The sequence below is a fragment of the Euprymna scolopes genome, chromosome 46 (genome assembly GCF_053919585.1).
Source record: "Euprymna scolopes isolate OS-2025 chromosome 46, ASM5391958v1, whole genome shotgun sequence".
NCBI classification, from domain to species: domain Eukaryota; kingdom Metazoa; phylum Mollusca; class Cephalopoda; order Sepiida; family Sepiolidae; genus Euprymna; species Euprymna scolopes.
This window is the reverse complement of record NC_136527.1, coordinates 216,469,174-216,491,591: the sequence shown is the minus strand read 5'-3', so window position 1 is coordinate 216,491,591 and position 22,418 is coordinate 216,469,174. Positions and strand designations below refer to the sequence as shown.

At 33.6% G+C, this 22,418-nt stretch overlaps 1 protein-coding gene across 1 annotated transcript; it reads left to right on the top strand.

Annotated features, from left to right (window-relative positions):
* Nucleotides 1-10: 10 nt before the first annotated feature.
* On the top strand, nucleotides 11-22,081 carry LOC145271063 (uncharacterized). Its single transcript, XM_080126610.1, has 2 exons — nucleotides 11-369; nucleotides 18,484-22,081. The coding sequence occupies exon 2, from the start codon at nucleotides 19,171-19,173 to the stop codon at nucleotides 20,848-20,850; it is 1,680 nt and encodes a 559-aa protein (XP_079982736.1). The 5' UTR covers nucleotides 11-369; nucleotides 18,484-19,170; the 3' UTR covers nucleotides 20,851-22,081.
* Nucleotides 22,082-22,418: the final 337 nt, after the last annotated feature.

The window sequence follows — 22,418 nt, the reverse complement described above, 5'->3', positions numbered from 1 at the left end:
AAATAAATGAATAAACCTGAATTTTTAGTTCTAATTTAAAAAATTGGTATTTTTTTTAAATTAAAATAATAATAGTTAGGTAATAGTTAAAAAGAAAAAGATTTTTAAAAAAATGTTATTGCGATTCGGAATTCGACTCTAGTTCCGGCTATACAGGTATTAAGTGAAAACCTTGATTTGAAGTAGAAAAAATAAAAGTACTGAATTATCTCCCTTGTTAACTTTATCCCGGATTATCTCCCTTTCAAACTCTTCTATTTCCTAGTTTTTTTGGGTTTTTTTAAAAAAAACCTATATTAATATACCACGTGTTTCTTTTATTGATTTCATATTTTCGCAGATAAAACAAGACGAACGAAATCCATAAAAGTAAGTCGATTGAAAATATTTTTTATTGCAATCATTTTGCAACTGAATTTTTAGTTCTAATTTATAAAAAAAAAATGGTATTTTTTTAAAATTTGGTCCACCTCCACAATTTTCTTTTAAATGACGACTTTTATAAGTTTTCGGCCATGCTGAATACGAAAATCGCCTTAAAATATTTCAGAAATAAGTAGTTATCGAGATATAAAAAGTTGTATTATGCATTGTATTCTTTGGCGGTCATCGTTTTTACGCGCGTGCGTCTTAAACAAATCTACGCGCGTAACAAAGATGGCCGCCAAAGAATACAATACATAATACAACTTTTTATATCTCAATAACTAATTATTTCTGCAAAATTTCAAAGCGATTTTCGTATTCAGCATAGTCGAAAACTTATAAAAGTCGTCATTTAAAAGAGAATTGTGGACGGGGATCTAATCTGAAAATTTACCAAAAATAATTTGAGGTTTGTATTATATTGTTTACATAGATTCGAAAAAGTTGTCCCAAAACAAATCTTTAACAAATGAATGTTATCAAAGGCAAGATAAGTTACTTTTCTGCCTAACTGGATAATTTTTTAGTGTTTTTATTTAATGAAAAATGTTTATCCGGCTCGAAGAACATACAGTGTTTACCAATGTATTGGAAAATTGAAAATGGCGGCGGACTCTGTGTTGAATACGTAAGTTTGGGAAAATGAGTTAAAACTAAAAAACTATACAAAATACTAGAAACTCCCTCAATTTATGTATGTTATAGGCTGACATTTATTCGGTGGGTTTTTAACAGGATTTTATATGGTTTTTAGTTTTAACTCATTCTCCCAAACTTACGTATTCAACACAGAGTCGGGCGCCATTTGCATTTTTTCAAATACATCGGCAAAAACTATGCTTTACGAACCAAATAAACATGTTACATTAAATAAAAACACTAAAAACATATGTTACATGATAAGGGCTGTCCCCTGTTCATGTAAGTATAAAAATAGAGAGATTAGTTAAAATGAAAATAAGAGAAAGCATAAATCGAACCCTGGACATAAGTTTTAAAGAACAATAGGTTTAAATGGAATGTCCAGTAAATTGTTAATTCGGATGAAATAAATAATAAATAAACTATTCAATTGTTAAAAGAATGTGGATAATAAAATATGAGTTAAATAAATTAGATATGTAGGTTAAATTCCTTTGTGGAAACAACACAAGAAAAATAGGTTATTGGGAAATCAATGTCGAAAACGTGCAAAGTCGCGCATGTTGAAACACGTGAATTTTGCTCACGTGGCCGGGATGCATGGATTTCTCAATATAGGAGGTGGGACTTAGTTGGTCGTAGAGAGAGTCAGAGACAGTCAGAGAGACAGTCAGGGGAGACAGAGACAGGCGGACGTCTGAAGCGAGACGTCACTTCAGAAACTAAGATGTGAAACTTTGAGTTCTTAATGAGGAAATCCCGACCGGTCGTAAGAAAATAAATTATCATGTGTTTTGGATAAAGCTCATCTTTGTGTTTGTGATTTCTACAAAAAGGTAAATTGTATTGTTATTATATGTCTGTGTTATAAAATGTCATTACAACAACATCTCTCTCTCTAAGATACAACATCATAAGAATAAGACAAGAACTCTCACTAAGACTCATATCATTACTAATAAGAACTCACGTAACATACGCGCACAAGTGGTATCGTCTAATAATAATAATAACTATATAACACATATCCAGTTAGGTAGAAAAGTAACTTATCTTGCCTTTGATAACATTTATTTGTTATATATTTGTTTTTTGACAACTTTTTCGAATCTATGTGTATAGTAATACAAACCCTGTTTTGAAAAAAATTTACTTAATTTGATCAAGTAGGTTTTACTTAAAAATTCACCAAAAGTCAGGAAATCAACCAATTTGTATTACTGTACACATAGATTCGAAAAAGTTGTCAAAAAACAAATATATAACAAATAAATGTTATCAAAGGCAAGATAAGTTACTTTTCTACCTAACTGGATATGTTTTTAGTGGTTTTATTCAATGTAACATGTTTATTCAGCTCGAAAAACATAGCGTTTACCGTTCTTGAAGGAGATATTGTTTTTAAAAGAGACTATGCACCCCTCCCCATATTTTTAAAAATTATTTTTAACTCTTGCTTAAAAAAAATAAACTTGATCCCGGAGTCAAGATACGAAAAACGAAACCATATTTTTATAAAAAAAAAAAATGCTCTAGTTTTAACATTTTTTTGTGTCATTACGAAACAAAATAAAAGAAAGAAAACACTTACATATTATAAAACAAATATATAACAAATAAATGTTATCAAAGGCAAGATAAGTTACTTTTCTACCAAACTGGATATGTTTTTCGTGTTTTTATTCAATGTAACATGTTTTACTCTTAAAATTACGAGGAATATGTACATACCATTGTTTCGATGTGAAATTCAGTTTTCCGATTTCCGAAATTTCGTCCCAATAGTGTAGAAGCGCCGAAATAATAAAAATAGAATTTGATGGACTCTTTGCTGAACACGGTAAGTTTGTGAAAATGAGTTGAAAATAAAAAAAATATAAAAAATAGTTGAAAACTCACCGAATATATGTCAGCCTATTTAAAATGAAGATATGGGTTTGTATCAGTGATCTTAAAAGAAAATATGGGTTGGTATTACTGTACACATAGGTTCGAAAAAGTTGTCAAAAAAACAAATATACACCAAGTAAATGTTACCAAAGGCAAGATAAATTACTTTTCTACCTAACTAGATATGTTTTTAGTGTTTTTCTTTAATGCAACATGTTTATTATTTAAGGAGTTAAAAATAAAAAAAAATATATACAAAATACTGTCACGGTAACATATATTAAGCGAGTTTTTAACAGCATTTTGTCTATTTTTTTTTTACACGGGGGTCGCCACTTATCAAGGCCCGGAAGCCACTCAGGGATAAGGGTTATTGCAAGTACAGTACGTTAGTGTGGAGATTTGATGAAGTGTTTACTTAAGAGGGCGGTTCATTAGGAATTTGTTAAAGTTGGACTTGAAGACATCCAAGTTGTAGTCAGGTGGGAAGCAGCCAGACGAAACAGAGTTCCACAGGCATGCAGTTCTAAGAAAGAAGATTTGTTCATTGAATCCGTGTTTTGATTTAGGCACAGATATAGAGTGGGGGAAATTTTTCACATTGGAATCAGTTAGACGGGTGTTTTTCGTGAAAGATTGACGAGGGGGGACCAGAGATTGGAGTTCAGACGAGCACCTGCCATGGAAATAACGATAAAACAAAGATAGGCTCACAACGTATCTCCTGTGGGAGAGAGGTTGCAGGGTAGAGAAAAGGGCATCCCCCCACTAAGCCACGAAGTCTATTTTGTACTATGTCAAGGCAGGATAGGCTGTTTTTAGCAACTCCTGCCCAGATATGGCAACAGTATTCCATCCTTGGACGTACTTGTCAGCCATCACTGCCATCCGTAGTTGTTGGCTTTTATATAGATAGAGAATTGCATCAGTAGTGAGATATCTTCTGGAGCGGTAGAAGGATTCCACCATCTTTCCAGCGACCTTGGCAACAGACTTGATGTACGTGTTCCATTTCAGATCAGGAGTAAAGGTCAAACCCAGAAGCTTGTCAAAAAATGGGGCCTCACCAAGACGAGAGCCATCCATCACAATGGATGCCAGATGGGGATCAGAGCGTTTGCTTTCGTTTAAGCTGTATCGCCTGAAGAGGTCTCTAGTTACTAGTAACTAGCTGACAGAAACATGCTCATGACTGTGTAGCAACATATTACCGCTTATGTAAAAACAAATAGAAAATATACCTTGCCCTACTGAGCACTTGTATTAACCTTGTTAACTTCATTCGTTACTTTACCTCTAGAAAAACCCTTTATCATTTAACAGTTTTCTAATTTTCTTAAAGTTTTTTTTTTTTCTGATGAGTTAAGTGTGGAATAAATACGAGAATTTATATAATTATTGATTCTGAGCTACGAATCAGGTGCTGTCAAGAACTGTGCGTATCAACATACTTAAGGAAATAAATAGTAAGATGGTCAACATCTTGAAATTTGGAATATATACTTTTGTCATTTATTGTTATGCATATATATATATATATATATATATATATATATATATATATATATATATATATATATATATATATATAGATGAGCAAACATTTAATAAAACATGTTAAAAAACACTTTGAAATGAGTTAAAAACATATTTAATCTGAAAATGAAACACTAGATAAGTGGATAGTCCTTAATCCGCGGAGTTTCGAAGAAATACTTTCCTTCTCATCAGAGGGTAGGAATTAGCAAAATGCGGGATCGGATTTTGCATGCAAAGTATTTGATGAAACAACAAGTAAGCCAAAGATCTTACTTGAAAACAAAAAAAGTGAAGCAGATGGAATATGGCGAAGAAAAAGGTGATTACACATGAATGGATAGTCTGGTGGAAGATAAAAAATCCAGTGACGGTAAAATCCAAAAATGTAAGTCCAAGTAAGTTAATCGAATTTCTATTCGCACAATTAAAATACATCCCTTTTTTTTCATATATATATATATATATATATATATATATATTACAATTAAACTTTTTTATATTCAATTAAATTGATCCAAGATGGTAACACTAAAGTATATTATAAATATTAAAAGTAGGTAGGAAAAAAGAGGGTTAGGGTTAGTAAGCCAAAGATCTTACTTGAAAACAAAAAAAGTGAAGCAGAGGGAATATGGTGAAGAAAAAGGTGATTACACATGAATGGATAGTGACAGTAAAATCCAAATATATATATGAGCAAACAAGCAAACTATATATATTTATTCTTAAGCTTATCTGAAATATCAAATATTTTCTAGAATTATATATATATATATATATATATATAACTACTTCAGTTACTCACATAAATTTAATTTAAAAATCAAATTATAATCAAATTAAAAATCCGTTTCATAAGAATGAATAACATTTAATGGCTGAGTGTTTTCTCAAAATCGCTTAAAGGAAAGGTAAGCGATGGCTATGTGAGTAAATGAAGTAGTTATATATATATATATATATATATATATATATATATATATATATATATATATATATAGGAGCAAACAGTTAATAAAACATGTTAAAAAACACTTTGAAATGAGTTAAAAACATATTTAATCTGAAAAGGAAACACTAGATAAATGGATAGTCCTTAATCCGTGGAGTTTCCAAGAAATACTCTCCTTCTCATCAGAGGGTAGGAATTAGCAAAATGCGGGATCGGATTTTGCATGCAAAGTATTTGATGAAACAACAAGTAAACTATATATATTTATTCTTAAGCTTATCTGAAATATCAAATATTTTCTAGAATTATATATATATATATATATATAACTACTTCAGTTACTCACATAAATTTAATTTAAAAATCAAATTATAATCAAATTAAAAATCCGTTTCATAAGAATGAATAACAACAATGGCTGACTGTGACGGATGAGGTGTTTAAAGAAGTGTTTTCTCAAAAGGTAAGCCGAACCTTTACATCATCTGGACTTGGCAAGTCTAGGCTGCCAATGAAACGGATTTTTAATTTGATTATAATTTGATTTTTAAATTTTAAATTATCAATCACATTACTTAATATATATATATATATATATATATATATATCTTTTCCTCCTCTTGTTTCGTTCTTGACCTATCTTCTCTTATTTTTTCCATTCCTTTTCTTTCTTTCTTTTTCCTATTAACGTCTTCCTTTTTCCCATTATGTACCATTCTGAACATATATATATATAACTACTTCTTAATATATATATATATATATATATATATTATAAGATAAAATTAAAAGCCAAGAACAATGCGAGATTTTTTTTTTTATATAGAGTAAAATTAAATGCAAACAAAAGAAATAAATTTCTTTTTTTTTGTTGTTTGTTTTTTCTTTTTCACACAAATTTTAACTCTAAACAACAGTAATTTGTTTTTTCTGTTGTATTCAATGGTGTTGTAAATCTCAATATATTTCAGACTTATTAGTCCATTTTCAAGAGAAGACAGCGGAAGAGTGTTCAAAATTGGAAAAGTAGCCGCAGAGTTTGCAAACTCTGCGGCTACTTTTCCAATTTTGAACACTCTTGAAAAAACAAACAACAAAAAAAAAGAAATTTATTTCTTTTGTTTGCATTTAATTTTACTCTATATAAAAAAAAAATCTCGCATTGTTCTTGGCTTTTAATTTTATCTTATAATTTTCTTCAACAATGCTTCAAGCAAACTACAACCTACTTATATATATATATATATATATATATGTTTTCCTCCTCTTGTTTCGTTCTTGACCTATCTTCTCTTATTTTTTTCATTCCTTTTCTTCTGTATCAAGTTTTCTTTCTTTCTTTTTCCTATTAACGTCTTTCTTTTCCCATTATGTTCCATTCTGAACATATGTATATATATATATATATATATATATATATATATATATATATATATATATATATATATATAAACTACTTCATTTACTCACATAAATTTAATATACGAAAGTATAGATTTATGCGTAAACTTTAAGTATTTACTTCAAAAGTGCTCAATACGTAGGTAGAGCTAGTTAGTAATTTATAAAATATATATGGCGATTAAGCTACACTGAATATGCATGTATGTTTGTATATATATATATATATATATATACATATATATATATATATATATATAACTACTTCATTTACTCACATAAATTTAATATACGAAAGTATAGATTTATGCGTAAACTTTAAATATTTACTTCAAAAGTGCTCAATACGTAGGTAGAGCTAGTTAGTAATTTATAAAATATATATGCTTCTTGTTTTTATATATGTTGAGGAATATACATAAACGATCACACACATATGTGTATATATATATATATATATACACATATATATGTATATATGTGCATTATTGTGTACACATAGGTATATTTATATGTATAAAAAAAAAAAGGAGAACGGCCACCTAAAACCACTAACCTAGCTCTAAAACAGATCCTTTGTTTGATAAAATGCATGCCCATTGGCTGATAGGAAGGGGCGCGGATGATACTAGAAACCTGATTGGCCAACTAGAAATCCTCAACATATATAAAAACAAGAAGCAACCACAGAATTCGTGCATAAGCCTGACGAATCCTATAGTTGGATGAAACGCAGAATATTCAGTGTAGCTTAATCGCCATATATATTTTATAAATTACGATATATATATATATATATATATATATATATGTGTATGTATACCGTACTTTGGGGTAATTGCACCAACTAGTTAAACGTGCTCTTTTGGCAACCACGCATATAAAGGGCCCTTTTTTTAGTTGGCGCAATTACTCCTGTATTTGGTTCAATTACCTTAAGTTTTAATTTTACATTTAACTAATTCCAATTCCCTATTTTTATACTGACATGAAAAGGGGACAGCCCTTTATCATGTAACACAAGTACTTTAACAGTGAATGCTCTGATGAACTGCAAGTACTTGTGTCCCCTCGACGTAAATACCCCCGACAAACCCAACAAGCAGCTAAATCCCACCCCTTCACAGTAGATATCCCTAGATGCAGCTAGACTTTGGAATTCCCTTCCAGGTCCCTGCTTTCCCGACTGCACTGACATGCAGAAGTTCAAGTGTAACGTGAACCGACATCTTGCTGCCCAACTTCCTACACAGTACCCCTGATGCTTATGTCCCTGATAGTATTCCCCTACAACAAAGTGGCAATTTGCTCTTTTGGCATATAAAGGGCACTTTTTTAGTTGGTACAATTACTCCCGGATTTTGTGCAATTGCCTTAAAGTAGGGTGTATATATAACTAGCAGTTCAGCCCAGCTTTGCCCGGGTCCTATGTACATAACTTTATGTGCATATGTATGCATATATAAGAGTAGGTAGTAGTTTTATGTCAGGTCATGTCATATGCTACTGGTACCATGTAACCCAGTACTACCTGCCTCATGGTCGGGTCACCGGCGACTAAACTAGACTTGTTTGGTGAGGAGGGCGGCTAGTCTCCCTGAAGGATTAAAAACAAGACCTTCCAAAGGGCGAATGAACTCTTTCTGGGTCAACGACCAACTAGCACCATGTATATTTGTGTGTGTGTATATGTGTATTGGGGTAGAGAGGGCTCCCGTAAGCCATGGTGAAGGCAACCTTTCTAGGAGAAGCAAATCTCTGATTTAAAAAAACCATAAAGCGGAAGACCAGTACCCGCATTAAGCTGGTCTGCAGTTTAATTTGTTGCTGGCTATCTTGCTCTTGCTTGTTGCTGGATCTCAACATTTTGAACCGAGAGAGAGACTTAGCTGTCGTACAAAGCTAAGACTCTGTAACATCATATTTGTATAGATACTCCCTCAGACATGTGGGCTCATGGATTTTAAATGTCTGAGGGGGTGGCACTCGTCTGACAAGACGTTGCAATCATCAGGTAGTAGTTTGCTTGAAGCATTGTTGGTAAAGAAATATATATATATTTTTTTTTTGTTTGTTTTTAAAGCCAAAAACAATGCGGAGGAAGACTGGAAAAGATGAAGTAAAAAAGAAAAACAAACAGATGTAGACGAGTATGGTTGAGTAGAGGAGTGTCTAACCTTTATTTGACTATTATTCTTCAATGTATAATTTTTTATAACCATACTCGTTTACATCTGTTTGTTTTTCTTTTTTACTTCATCTTTTCCGGTCTTCCTCCGCATTGTTTTTGGCTTTATTTTGTTTTACCTTTTATGTATCTGTATTCATGTGTTGAGAAGGTGATAATACTCAGTTATAATATGATAGTTATGATCCTCTGTCTATGTTACTTGTAAAAGCGCTTATTTGTATATATTTTTTTTTATTGAAATATGTAGTGCCGGTTAGATTATAGTCTAAGGAAGATAATTCTGTTTAACTAAGTGCAAGGGGGATAACTCTATCGGACTTGATTTTTGCCCTATATATATATTCGCGCCTTTAACATTTCCTGTCTGGGTCAGTTTGACTTTTGTTTCCCTTTAGTTTATATTTTATATCTAACTTTATCATTCTTTTTTTTTTCTCCTTCCTCTTCCCAGATTTTTTTTTATTTATAGTTATGTCTCGGAAGTAGAGTGAAAAGCACATCTTATTTTTCTTTTATTAATATTTTTTTCCTTGTACACACTTTTTTGTGAATTATTCCATGGATTTCTAACTCTTGATGACATTTTTTTTTAAGTGATAACCTGTACATTTCAGTTGACCTATATCATTTTGCCCTATATATATTTTCACGCCTTTAACATTTCCTGTATGGGTCGTTTTGACTTTTGTTTACCTTTATTTTATGTCTTGGAAGTAGAGTGAAAAGCACATCTTATTTTTCTTTTATTAATATTATTTTTTTTTCCTTGTACACATGTTTGTTAATTATTCCATGGATTTCTGCCTTTGGATCATTATGGACCATCTTCTTCCAATTACGGGATGTCTTTGGATTTTACTTGTACAAATGGAAATTCTTTTAACTTTCTTGAAGTTTTACATTTGGATTTTACCGTCACTGGATTTTTTTATCTTCCACCAGACTATCCATTAATGTGTAATCACTTTTTTCTTTACCATATTCCCTCTGCTTAACTTATTTTGTTTTCAAGTAAGATCTTTGGCTTACTTGTTGTTTCATCAAATACTTCTGCATGCAAAATCCGATCCTGCATTTTGCTAATTCCTACCCTCTGATGAGAAGGAGAGTATTTCTTCGAAACTCCACGGATTAAGGACTATCCATTTATCGAGTGTTTCCTTTTCAAATTAAATATGTTTTTAACTCATTTCAAAGTGTTTTTAACATATTTCATTAACTGTTTGCTCATATATATATATATATATATATATATATATATATATATATATATATATATACACAGACACACACACACCTTTTTTATGTAAATTTTTAATTTCAGTCAGTTGATAAATAAAATTAAATAAAAAATTAGGAATAAGGTTAAAAGAAACATTATTTTTGAAAAGGAAAAGAAATGATAAATAATTATTTCAATTCGGAGACAAAATAAGATAGACTGACTGGAATTAAAAAATTAAAATAAATCATTATTTTGTCGGGATTTAAAAAAAAAAAAGGATTTAAGTGCCATCAGCAAGAATCGGAATCGCAACTGGTGAGCTTACCACTATACCAAACGTGACACGTATATAGCCCGATTAAAAATTAAAAATTAACTATGTTTAACGAGTTTATTAATTCTGACCCATTTTTAACCCTTTTAGAAACAATTATAACCAGCTCGAAACTGGGGCGAACGCACACGTCAAAAATGTACAGCCCGTACTTTTAAATTTCTCCTCCAGGACTTACCTCCTCTATAGCAACAAAATAGCAAAAAAAAAAAAAAAAAAAAAAAAAAAAAAACTACGAACTGCCTCTAACTACCCTGATGAGGCCATTTTAGCGAAATATTGGACTTACAACACCAACAAAAGGACATAAAAATAATTTTATCATTTTCCTGGCACGTAAAGTTTTTAAAATTTTCAAATATATATATATATATATATATATATATATATATATATATATATATATGTATATATTAAAATGTTTGACTCACCTAAATCTAAAAGAGGAGCCTGGTAGAGTCTGCAAAGATCAACTCAGCCAAATTTTTTCCCAAAATCTGATTAAACTGCTTTTTTTTTTTTTTTACTATTCTGTCTTTCTATTAAGAAAGCCGTTCTTAATAATGGGAGGGTGTTTTTGTTTTAGCTATTCTGTACTTTCACCTAACAATTTAATAAATCGCTTCTCATGCAGAATACAGACCGTGCTGAAACGTTATTATGTAGAAAGCCATTCTTAACATGGGGTAGGGTTTTTTTTTTTTTTACTATTAAGAATAAGGACCATGCTGAAAAAATAACATTAATAATAAAACGATTCAACAATATAATAAAATGGTTCCTATGCAGAATAATGATCGTGCTTATTATGTAGAAAGCCATTCTTAACATGGGTAGGGTTTTCTTTTTTACTATTAAGAATAAGGACCATGCTGAAAAAATAACATTAATAATAATAAAACCATTCAACAATATAATAAAATGGTTCCTATGCAGAATAATGATCGTGCTTATTATTTAGAAAGCCATTCTTAACATGGGGAGGGTATTTTCTAACGATTCTGTTCTTTCACCTAACAGTTGGCTACTTATGCCAAATACAGACCATGCTGAAATAATGAGGTTATTATTCAGAAAGCCATTCTTAATATGGGGAGGGTGTATTTTTGTTTTTTTGTTTTTTTTACATAGGCGTCACCACTTATCAAGGCCGAGAGTCCACTCAAGGATCAGGGTTAAAGAGTGTACAGTAGTAAAAAGGACAATATAGTAATCGTTAGTAATGGAAGTTCGGTAAATTTGTTAACTTAAGGAGAACGGCTCATCAGAAACTTGTTTACATTGGACTTGAAGACAATCATATTGAAGTCAGCTGGAAAGCAGGAAAACGGAAGACAATTCCACAGGCGTGCAGTTCTAAGAAAGAAGCTTTGTTCATGGAATCTATGTTTAGGTTTAGGCACAGATAAAGAGTGGGGGAAATTATTGATAGTGTTTTCAGCTAGTCTAGTGTTTCTTGTGAAAGTTTGGCGAGGGGGGACCATAGATTGAAGCTCAGCCGAACACTTTCTATGAAAATAACGATAAAGCAGAGACAAACTCGCAACATCTCTTCTGTGAGAAAGAGGTTGCAGTGAAGAGAAAAGGACATCTCCTACGAGGCTATGAAGTCTATTTTGAACTCTATCAAGGCAGGACAAGTCCTTTCTAGCAGCTCCTTCCTGATCTACATCAATGACCTCCCTAAACACATACTTAAATCATTCATTGACATCTATGCTGATGACACGACCATCTACGGCAACACATCAAAGGCTGTAAATGACAAAGCTCTCTCTGATTCTCTCTCCTCTGATCTCGAATGCGTGGTTCAGTGGGAGAAGACGTGGCTGGTTACCTTTACTGCATCTAAAACTCAACTCCTATCTTTATATCATCAATGCTCTGATCCCCATCTGGAAAGGTTGTAGACAAAGTTCTCTCTGATTCTCTCTCATCTGATCTCGAATGCATGGTTCAGTGGGGGAAGACGTGGCTGGTTACCTTTACTGCATCTAAAACTCAACTCCTATCTTTATAGCATCAATGCTCTGATCCCCATCTGGCATCAATTGAAATGGATGACTCTCGTCTAGGAGAAGCCCCATGTTTTGACAAGCTTCTGAGTTTGTCCTTTACTCCTGATCTGAAATGGAACACGTACATCAAGTCTGTTGCCAAAGTCGCTGGAAAGATTGTGGGATCCTTTTACCGCTCCAGAAGATATCTCACTACTGATGCAATTCTCTATCTATATAAAAGCCAACTACGTCCAAGGATGGAATACTGCTGCCATATCTGAGCAGGAGCTGCTAAAATAGCCTATCCTGCCTTGAAAGAGTACAAAATATACTTTGTGGCTTAGTGGGGGATGCCCTTTTCTCTTCCCTGCAACCTCTCTCCCACAGAAGAGACGTTGCGAGCCTATCCTTGTTTTATCGTTATTTCCATGGCAGGTGCTCGTCTGAGCTCCAATCTCTGCTCCCCCCTCGACAATCTTTTACGAAAAACACCCGTCTAGCTGAATCCACTGTGAAAAATTTTCCCCACTCTTTATCTGTGCCTAAATCAAAACGCGGATTCCATGAACAAAGCTTCTTTCTTTGAACTGCACGCCTGTGGAATTCTGTTCCGTCTGCCTGCTTCCCACCTGACTACAACTTGGATGTCTTCAAGTCCAACGTTAACAAATTCGTAATGAACCGCCCCCTTAAGTGAACACTTCATCAAATCTCCACACTAACGTACTGTACTTGCAATAACCCTTATCCCTGAGTGGCTTTCAGGCCTTGGTAAGTGGTGACCACCATGTAAAAAAAAAATACCCCTATGTAAAATTGGCTGAATAGTTTACCGACAAATCTTTTTACCTCTGACCTCTTGGCAGCCAAATTTTCGGTATAATTTCAAATGTTTAGACCAAAAATTGGCTGAATAATTTGGTAGAAACCGCAGAGGTCGAATTGTTTTTAACTTTGACCCCTTAACATTTATTATTTTATTAAGTTTGATCCATGTTCAAGTAACCTACATCTAAAATTTCAAGTGTTTAGACCCAAAACGGAGGAGTTTGGTAGAGTTTTCAAAGGTTAAATCGTTGAACTTTGACCGCTTGACAGCCAAATTTCTGGCCGAAAACCGATTAAAAACAATTTCCAAATTGTCAAATCTCGAGTCTGTACATTGAAAATTTTGGTAGGGAAATATACACACAAACACACAATTTCAATTTTATATATAGATTACTTACTTATACTAATATATATATATATATATATATATATATATATATATATATATATATATATATAAATTGATCCTGAATTTCCTCTTCCTTTTAGTATTCTTCTTCTTTTTCTTCTTGCTCGTCCGTCGAAATCGACGATGACCAAGGTATCAATCAGTTCGGCGTCAGGGGTTTGTGGGTCCTGAGATGGCTGATGAGGCCAATCCGTGCTCGGCAGACTCTTCCACACTCTGGACACGTGAAGGCGGTATCGGCAGGCTGTGAACCGGCAGCTCTCTCCTTCCTCCTCTTGCGCTTCTGCTGGTCGTGTGTCATGCGTTGATTCTCTGCCCTGTCGGCTCCTAGGCTGATGACGCAACGCCAGGCCGAACGTTTAGCAGCGCGACTCTCCCAAGACTGGGGGCTGATGTCAAAGTCTTTTAGGGACGTTCCCAGACAGTCTTTATATCGTTTCTTTTGGCCCCCTGCATTCCGCTTTTCCTGGCTGAGTTCCGCATAGAAAAGTTGTTTGGGGATTCGGCTGTCGTGCATGCGATAGACATGGCCTGCCCACCGGAGCTGGGTTTTGCGGATTATGGTGGTGATGGTATGGAGCCCCGCGCGCTTCAAGACTTCTGTGTCAGGAATTCTGTCTTGCCAGCGGATGTTGAGAAGATTACGGAGGCATCTGAGGTGGAAGCCATTCAACTGTTTTTCATGTCTTTTATATGGCGTCCAAGTTTCGCAGGCGTAGAGTAGGGTTGTCACAGTATTGGCTAACACACACTGTCTTTTAATTAATTTTGTAATTAGTATTTGGTTATAATTGATATTTGCTTTCTATTTTGATTAATGTTTGAAATTGAAAAATAAAATTTTTTATTTATTTACAGGTGACAACAGGGAAAATGTTAAACAATTATTTTTTCTGAAATGTGAAAATAAATTGAAAGGAATGCCAACAATATTTTTTGAAATAAAAAAACAAATTTTATTCTTAGAAGAGCTGTCGGGTAAAAATTTAATACAAGTGTTAGTGAGCCTCTTGATTAAACGGACAACATAAATTGAAAGAAACGCCAACAATTCTTTTTTTTAGGGTGAAATAAGAGACAATGTATTCTGTCAGATAAAAATTTAATACAAGTGTTAGTGAGCCTCTTGATTAAACGGACAACATAAATTGAAAGAAACGCCAACAATTCTTTTTTTGGGGTGAAATAAGAGACAATGTATTCTGTCAGATAAAAATTTAATACAAGTGTTAGTGAGCCGCTTGATCACTACGAATTAACTGCAGACCGACAGAGGCCAGAAACACATACAAATAATCCAATGCTCGTAAAATCCAAAAATATAACTCCAAGACATTTAATTGAGTTTCCATTTGCACAAGTAAAATCCAAGGAAATCACGTAATTGGAAGATGGTTCAAAATAATCCAAAAGGCCGAAATCCATGGAATAATTCACAAATATGTACAAGGAAAAGGGGGAAAATTCCAATAATATTAATAAAAGAAAAATAAGATATGCTTTTCACACGTCTGCCGAGACATAATATTTTAAAGACATTTTATTTTATTATTTTAATTTTATTTTATATATATATATTTAATTTTGTTTTGTTATTTATTTCTAACTTTCTAATATATATATATATATATATATATATATATATATATAAATTGATCTCGACTTTTTCTTGCCACTGCATTCCTTTTAGTATTCACAGTATTGGCTAACACACACTGTCTTTTAATTAATTTTGTAATTAGCATTTGGTTATAATTGATATTTGCTTTCTATTTTAATTAAATGTTTGAAATTTAAAAATAATTTTTTTTTATTCACAGGTGACAGCAGGGAAAATATTGAAGAATTATTTTTTCTGAAATGTTGAGATAAATTGAAAGAAACGCCAACAATATTTTTTTAAAATAAAAAAACAAATTTTATTCTTAGAAGAGCTGTCGAGTAAAAATTTAATTACAAGGGTTAGTGAGCCTCTTGATTAAACGGACAATTCTTCAGCGTTGCAGATCTTTTGTAACATAAAAAAATATTTTCAAAATCTAGTCCTGCAGACCAACAGTGAGTAGAAACCTTATCTTTGTGAAAATGATGTGATAAAACCTCGATCCATAATTTGTAAATCTTATTTTGAAGATGAACACACAGGAAATAAATTAAAAAAAAAAAAACTTTTTACTTTAAAATGAATTAAAAAACAATTTTTTCATTTAATTTAGTGGAACTTATCTCTATATAAATAAAATGAACTCATTTTTTCCCGCGGATTTTGACCTTAATAGGATTAAAAATCAAGATATTTCATGCAAATATAATATGCACAAACGGCAGAACAATATCTGAGGTGTGTTATAGGCTTATTATTTCTCAAATTCCTCGATAATCTTAGATTTCTATACTTTTTCTGCTGAGAAGTCACGGCCAAAATCGGTTAGGATCAATGGAAGTGGTAAAATATTTTCTCTCCAATAAATTCCTCCTCCCCCTGCCACTACTTAACACCGTTTGGGGATCATTCACAAGGAACAGTTGAGAAGAGAACACCGGTTTGGCTTCGTAGTTCTTTCATGTGAAGTTATTTAAAATCACTAAACTAAGCTGCAGTGCTCTGTGGCATAGTGGTTAGCGTGCTGGACAATTCACATATTTTCACGTTCGTGCCGACCTACCATAGTCGTTTTTTTTTGTTTGTTTTTTTTCCTAAACAACTGGAATGGACTTTTCTTGGTGGCCGAACTGTTAACGTTGCAGATGTTTTTTTTTTGTTTTTTTTTTCACACTTTATTTTCCTACTTTTACTCATGACTCCGGGTTTGATCCTTCCTACTTACCTACCATAACATTTTTTAAAACTCCCCCCCGTCCCGGAAACAAACACTCGGGCAACGCCGGGTACCCCCACTAGTATTAAATAAAACAATATTCCAGGAACAAATTTTTTTAAACAGACAACATACATTTCTAAAATTAAAGTAAGTGAATCCCTTTGCAATAAAATGTTTATGATGTTTGTGGTAGAGTTTTACCAAATGAAAGTGATGTCATAAAACACACCTGTTTAAGTTAGTGAACGCCTTTGCTATAAAGAAACCATTTTACAAAATAGTCATCCAATAGTGAGGAGAAACCTTATCTTTATGACGTCTGTGGTAGAGTTTTACCAAATGAAAGTGATGTCGTAAAACACACCTGTTTAAGTTAGTGAACGCCTTTGCTATAAAGAAACTATTTTACAAAATAGTCATCCAATAGTGAGGAGAAACCTTATCTTTATGACGTCTGTGGTAGAGTTTTACCAAATAAGGAAACGATACCAAATTGAAAAAAACAAACTTTTTACTTTAAAATGAATTACAAAACAATTTTTTCATTTAATTTAGTGGAACTTATATTAAATAAAGCAATATTCCAGAAACAAATTTTTTTAAACAGACAACAAACATTCCGAAAATTAAAGTGAGTGAACCCCTTTGCAATAACGAACCATTGAAAAAAAAATAATTATGCAGACCGACAGTGAGCAGAAACCTTAAACTGAAAGAAACGTCTGTAAATATTTTTTCTTTTAGAAATAAGACGACAATTTATTCTTAAAAAATTCAATACAAAAAATTCAATACAAGTGTTAGTGAGCCTCTTGATCGCTACAAACTAACTGCAGACCGACAGTGGCCAGAAACCCATAAAATCTTTTTACTGCACTTTGAAATGAATTACAAAACAAATTTTTGGAGCAAACTTTTGTTGAAATAAATATTAAACATACAACATATATTCCTAAAAATACAGTGAGTGAACCCTTTGCAATAACGAACCATTTGCAAAAAATAGTTATGCAGATTGACAATGAGCAGAAACCTTATCCGTTTGCGGTAGAGTTTTACCAAATGAAAAGGCTATTGTCATAAAACACACGTTTTTAAGTGAGTGAACCCTTTTGCTATAAAGAAACACTTTTAAAAACTAGTCATGCAGGAACAAACTTTTTTAAATGGTCAACATACATTCCGAAAACTAAGGTAGAGTTTTACCAAATAAGGAAACGATACCAAATTGAAAAAAACAAACTTTTTACTTTAAAATGAATTACAAAACAATTTTTTCATTTAATTTAGTGGAACTTATATTAAATAAAGCAATATTCCAGAAACAAATTTTTTTAAACAGACAACAAACATTCCAAAAACTAAGGTGAGTGAACCCCTTTGCAATAACGAACCATTAAAAAAAAATAATTATGCAGACTGACAATGAGCAGAAACCTTAAACCTTTTTAAAAATAGTCGTGGAGACTTTATCCTAATGAGGTTTGTGGTAAATCAAATAAAAATGACGTCATAAAAACACACTTCAACTGAAGAGAAGGCCTATACTACTAATTGAAGTAAAAGTTTTATTTTCCTGAAATGTTCAGATAAATTGAAACGCCAACAAATTTTTTTTGGTTAAATTACAAAAAAAATTTATTCTTAAAAGAGCGACAAACTAACTGCAAAGCGATTATGGCCAGAAACGCATACAAACCCTGCACAGATAGACCTTATTATTGGCTTTTAATTAATTTTGTAATTAGCATTTGGTTATAATTGATATTTGCTTTCTATTTTAATTGTTTGAAATTAAAAAATAAATTTTTTTATTCACAGGTGACAGCAGGGAAAATATTGAAGAATTATTTTTCTTGGTAAATCAAATAAAAATGACGGATATTAAGCAGGCAACATATATTCCTAAAAATACAGTGAGTGAACCCCTTTGCAATAACGAACCATTTACAAAAGATAGTTATGCAGATTATCTTTATGACGTTTGCGGTAGAGTTTTACCAAATGAAAAGGATGTCATAAAACACGTTTTTAAGTGAGTGAACCCTTTTGCTATAAAGAAACACTTTTAAAAACTAGTCATGCAGGAACAAACTTTTTAACTGGACAACATACATTCCGAAAACTAAAGTGAGTGAATTTTGCAATAAAATGTTTATGACGTCTGTGGTAGAGTTTTACCAAATGAAAACGGACAACATACAATCTTCAGCATTGCAGATCTTTTTTTTTAACCACTTTGCAATAAAAAAAAAGACACTTTTACAAACTAGTCACGCAGACCGACAGCAAAGAGAAACGTTATCTGTATGACGAAACAATACCAAATTGAAAAAAACAAACTTTTTATTCTTAAAAAATTCAATACAAGTGTTAGTGAGCCTCTTGAATTCTGAAACAAATTTTTTTATTTAATGTAGTGGAACTTATATTAAATAAAACAATATTCCAGTGATATTTAAGTGAGTGAACCCCTTCGCTATAAAGAAACACTTTTACAAACTTGTCATGCAGACCGACAATGAGGACAAAATGATACCAAGTGAAAATGATGTCTTAAAAAACATGTTGACCTATACTGGGGAGCAGGCCCATACTGAAGAGGTCACCCATAATGGGGAGGATACCGATACTGAAGAGAATAACCAATATGACATCATAAAATACATCTCGGCCAATACTGGGGAGGAGGCCCATACCAAAGAAGATACCCATAATAGGGAGAATCCCCATAATGGGGAGGAGGCCCATACTGAAGAAGATACCCATAGTAGGCAGAATCCCCATACTGAGGAGAATCCCCATAATGAGGAGGAGGCCTATACTGGGGATGCTTATTCTTGTAAAATTTGTGTGAAATTTTTCCCAACAAAACGTAATTTCAACCAACATATGCGAATCCACATCGGTGATAATCCGTATTCGTGCGAAATCTGTCAAAAATCATTCAAAACTAAAACCCGCTTACATCTGCACGAGCAGACGCACTCTAAATTGAAACCGTATTCTTGCGAAACTTGTCGCAAAAATTTCCGAACAGAACCGAGTTTGAAACGCCACGTGATGTGCCACGCCGCGGTGAAGCCATATTCTTGCGAACTCTGTCACAAACCGTTCCCGCATAAATATAATCTGCAAGTGCATATGTTGACGCACTCTGAGGCGAGACCGTTTACGTGCGGAACCTGCGGGCGGTCGTTTAAGCGGAAACCAACGTTCGAGAAACACGTCCGAATTCACACGGGTAGGAAGCCACATGCTTGTGAGGTTTGTGGCAGATCTTTCGCAGAGAACTCGTATCTGGTCACCCATATGCGAACTCACAGCGGAGAAAAACCATATTTTTGTGAAGTGTGTGGCTCATCTTTTTCAACTTCATCGGGTTTGAATGCTCATAAGAGATCCCATACTACGACACGGCCTCATATTTGCGAAGTTTGTGGATGTTCATACAAACACAAATTCGACTTACAAACGCATGTACTCGTTCACACCGGAGAGACTCTTTATTCATGTCAAGACTGCGATAAATCATTTACAAGAGAATACGATTTAATACGACACAGACGGATCCACACAGGGGAGACGCCATATTCTTGCGAAATCTGCAACAAGTCGTTCGCGTACACATACTCTCTAAACCAACATATGCGCTCGCATAGCGAAGAAAGACCGTATTCTTGTGCCGTTTGCAATACGTCATTCAAAATCCGATACGATTTAAAAGTCCATGTGAGGACGCACACTGGCGAAAGGCCGTTTTCTTGCGGAATCTGTCAAAAGTCTTTTACGACAAAAAGTTGTTTAAAAGCACACCTGCGGACGCATGCCGAAAGCGGAGAGAGCGCTTATTCATGTCAGATCTGTGGCCGTTTGTGTTCGAGGAAATACGATTTGAAAACGCATATGAGAACACACACAGGTGAGAAACCATACTCTTGTGACGTGTGTGGTTCGTCTTTTTCGACGTCGTCGGGTTTATGCAAGCACGTCGCATTGCACGCAGAACAAAATGATAAGAAGATGAAGCCGAAGAGAGGAAGAAAAAAGAAACAACAGAAATCCTTAAAAAAGTGCTCAGTTGGAGCCTCCGAAAAGCAGGTGGAAGATGAAAGGGATGAGGGCATTATAAAGCAGGAGGAAGGAGAAAGTGATGGGGTTGATGTAAAAACAGAGGCCTCTGATTAGCAAAATAGCAAAGTATTTTAAACAACTGATGAACTCTTACCACTTGTGCCCCCTGGATATATAAAAACAGAGGCTTCCGATTAGTAAAATAACAAAGTATTTCAAACAATTCATGAAGTGGAATAGATACATTGAGAGCACTGCCAAGGCTGCTGTAAGGAAGGTTGGCTCCCTCTACCATGCTAGAAAACTACTTACGCCTGACAGTATCCTATACCTCTATAAGGCAACCATTCACCCATGTATGGAGTACTGTTGTCACATCTTGGCTAGTGCATCTGCTGCTTGTCTCTCGCTCCTGGACAGGGTTCAAAAGAGAGTCACCAACCTGATAGGTCCTGAACTGTCATCTAGGCTTCAGCCTCTGTCCCATCGACGAGATGTTGCATCCCTCTGCCTGTTCTACAAATACTTTAATGGTGAGGGCTCTGACGAACTGCAAACACTTGTACCTCCCCGATGTAACTACCCCCGACAAGCTACTAAGTCTCATCCCTTTACAGTAGAGATCCCTAGGTGCAAGAAAGCCTTGTACTCCAATAGTTTCTTTCCCAGAACTGCGGGTCTTTGGAACTCCCTTCCGGGATTCTGCTTTCCCAACTGCAATGATATGCAGAAGTTCAAGTGTAATGTTAACAAACATCTTTCTACTCATCTCCCTTCATAATGACCCCGCTAATTACGTCCCTGATAGTAGCCCCCTGCTTCAAAGTGGCACTGTGCCTTGTTTGGAGTGAAAATTGAATAATAAAAAAAAGAAATAAAAAAACTGATGAACTCTTATCACTTGTGTCCCCTTGATATATAAAAACAGAGGCTTTCGATTAGCAAAATAGCAAAGTATTTCAAACAACTGATGAACTCTTACCACTTGTGTCCCCTTGATATATAAAAACAAAAGCTTCCGATTAGCAAAAAAGCAAAGTATTTCAAACAACTGATGAACTCTTACCACTTGTGCCCCCTGGATATATAAAAACAGAAGCTTCCGATCAGCAAAATAGCAAAGTATTTCAAACAACTGATGAACTCTTACCACTTGTGTCCTCTTGATATATAAAAACAGAGGCTTTCGATTAGCAAAATAGCAAAGTATTTCAAACAACTGATGAACTCTTACCACTTGTGTCCTCTTGATATATAAAAACAGAGGCTTTCGATTAGCAAAATAGCAAAGTATTTCAAACAACTGATGAACTCTTACCACTTGTGTCCTCTTCATATATAAAAACAGGCTTTCGATTAGCAAAATAGCAAAGTATTTCAAACAACTGATGAACTCTTACCACTTGTGTCCCCTTGACATAAAAAAATAATAAACTGAAGGAAAATGAAACAAAGAGTGAAACCTTAATCTTGTGAAATGAAAATGATGAGAGAAAACCGTAGCTAATTATCTCTCCTTAAATCAGAGTATACCATCTTGATAAGATGTAAATAGCATTTTCAGAACTGTTTTTATATACATAGATACCCATTGTAGGATTCAAGCTGAAAAACTTCGACATTAAATAAATTGCATATCTGGGCAGGAGCTGCTAAAAACAGCCTATCCTGCCTTGATAGAG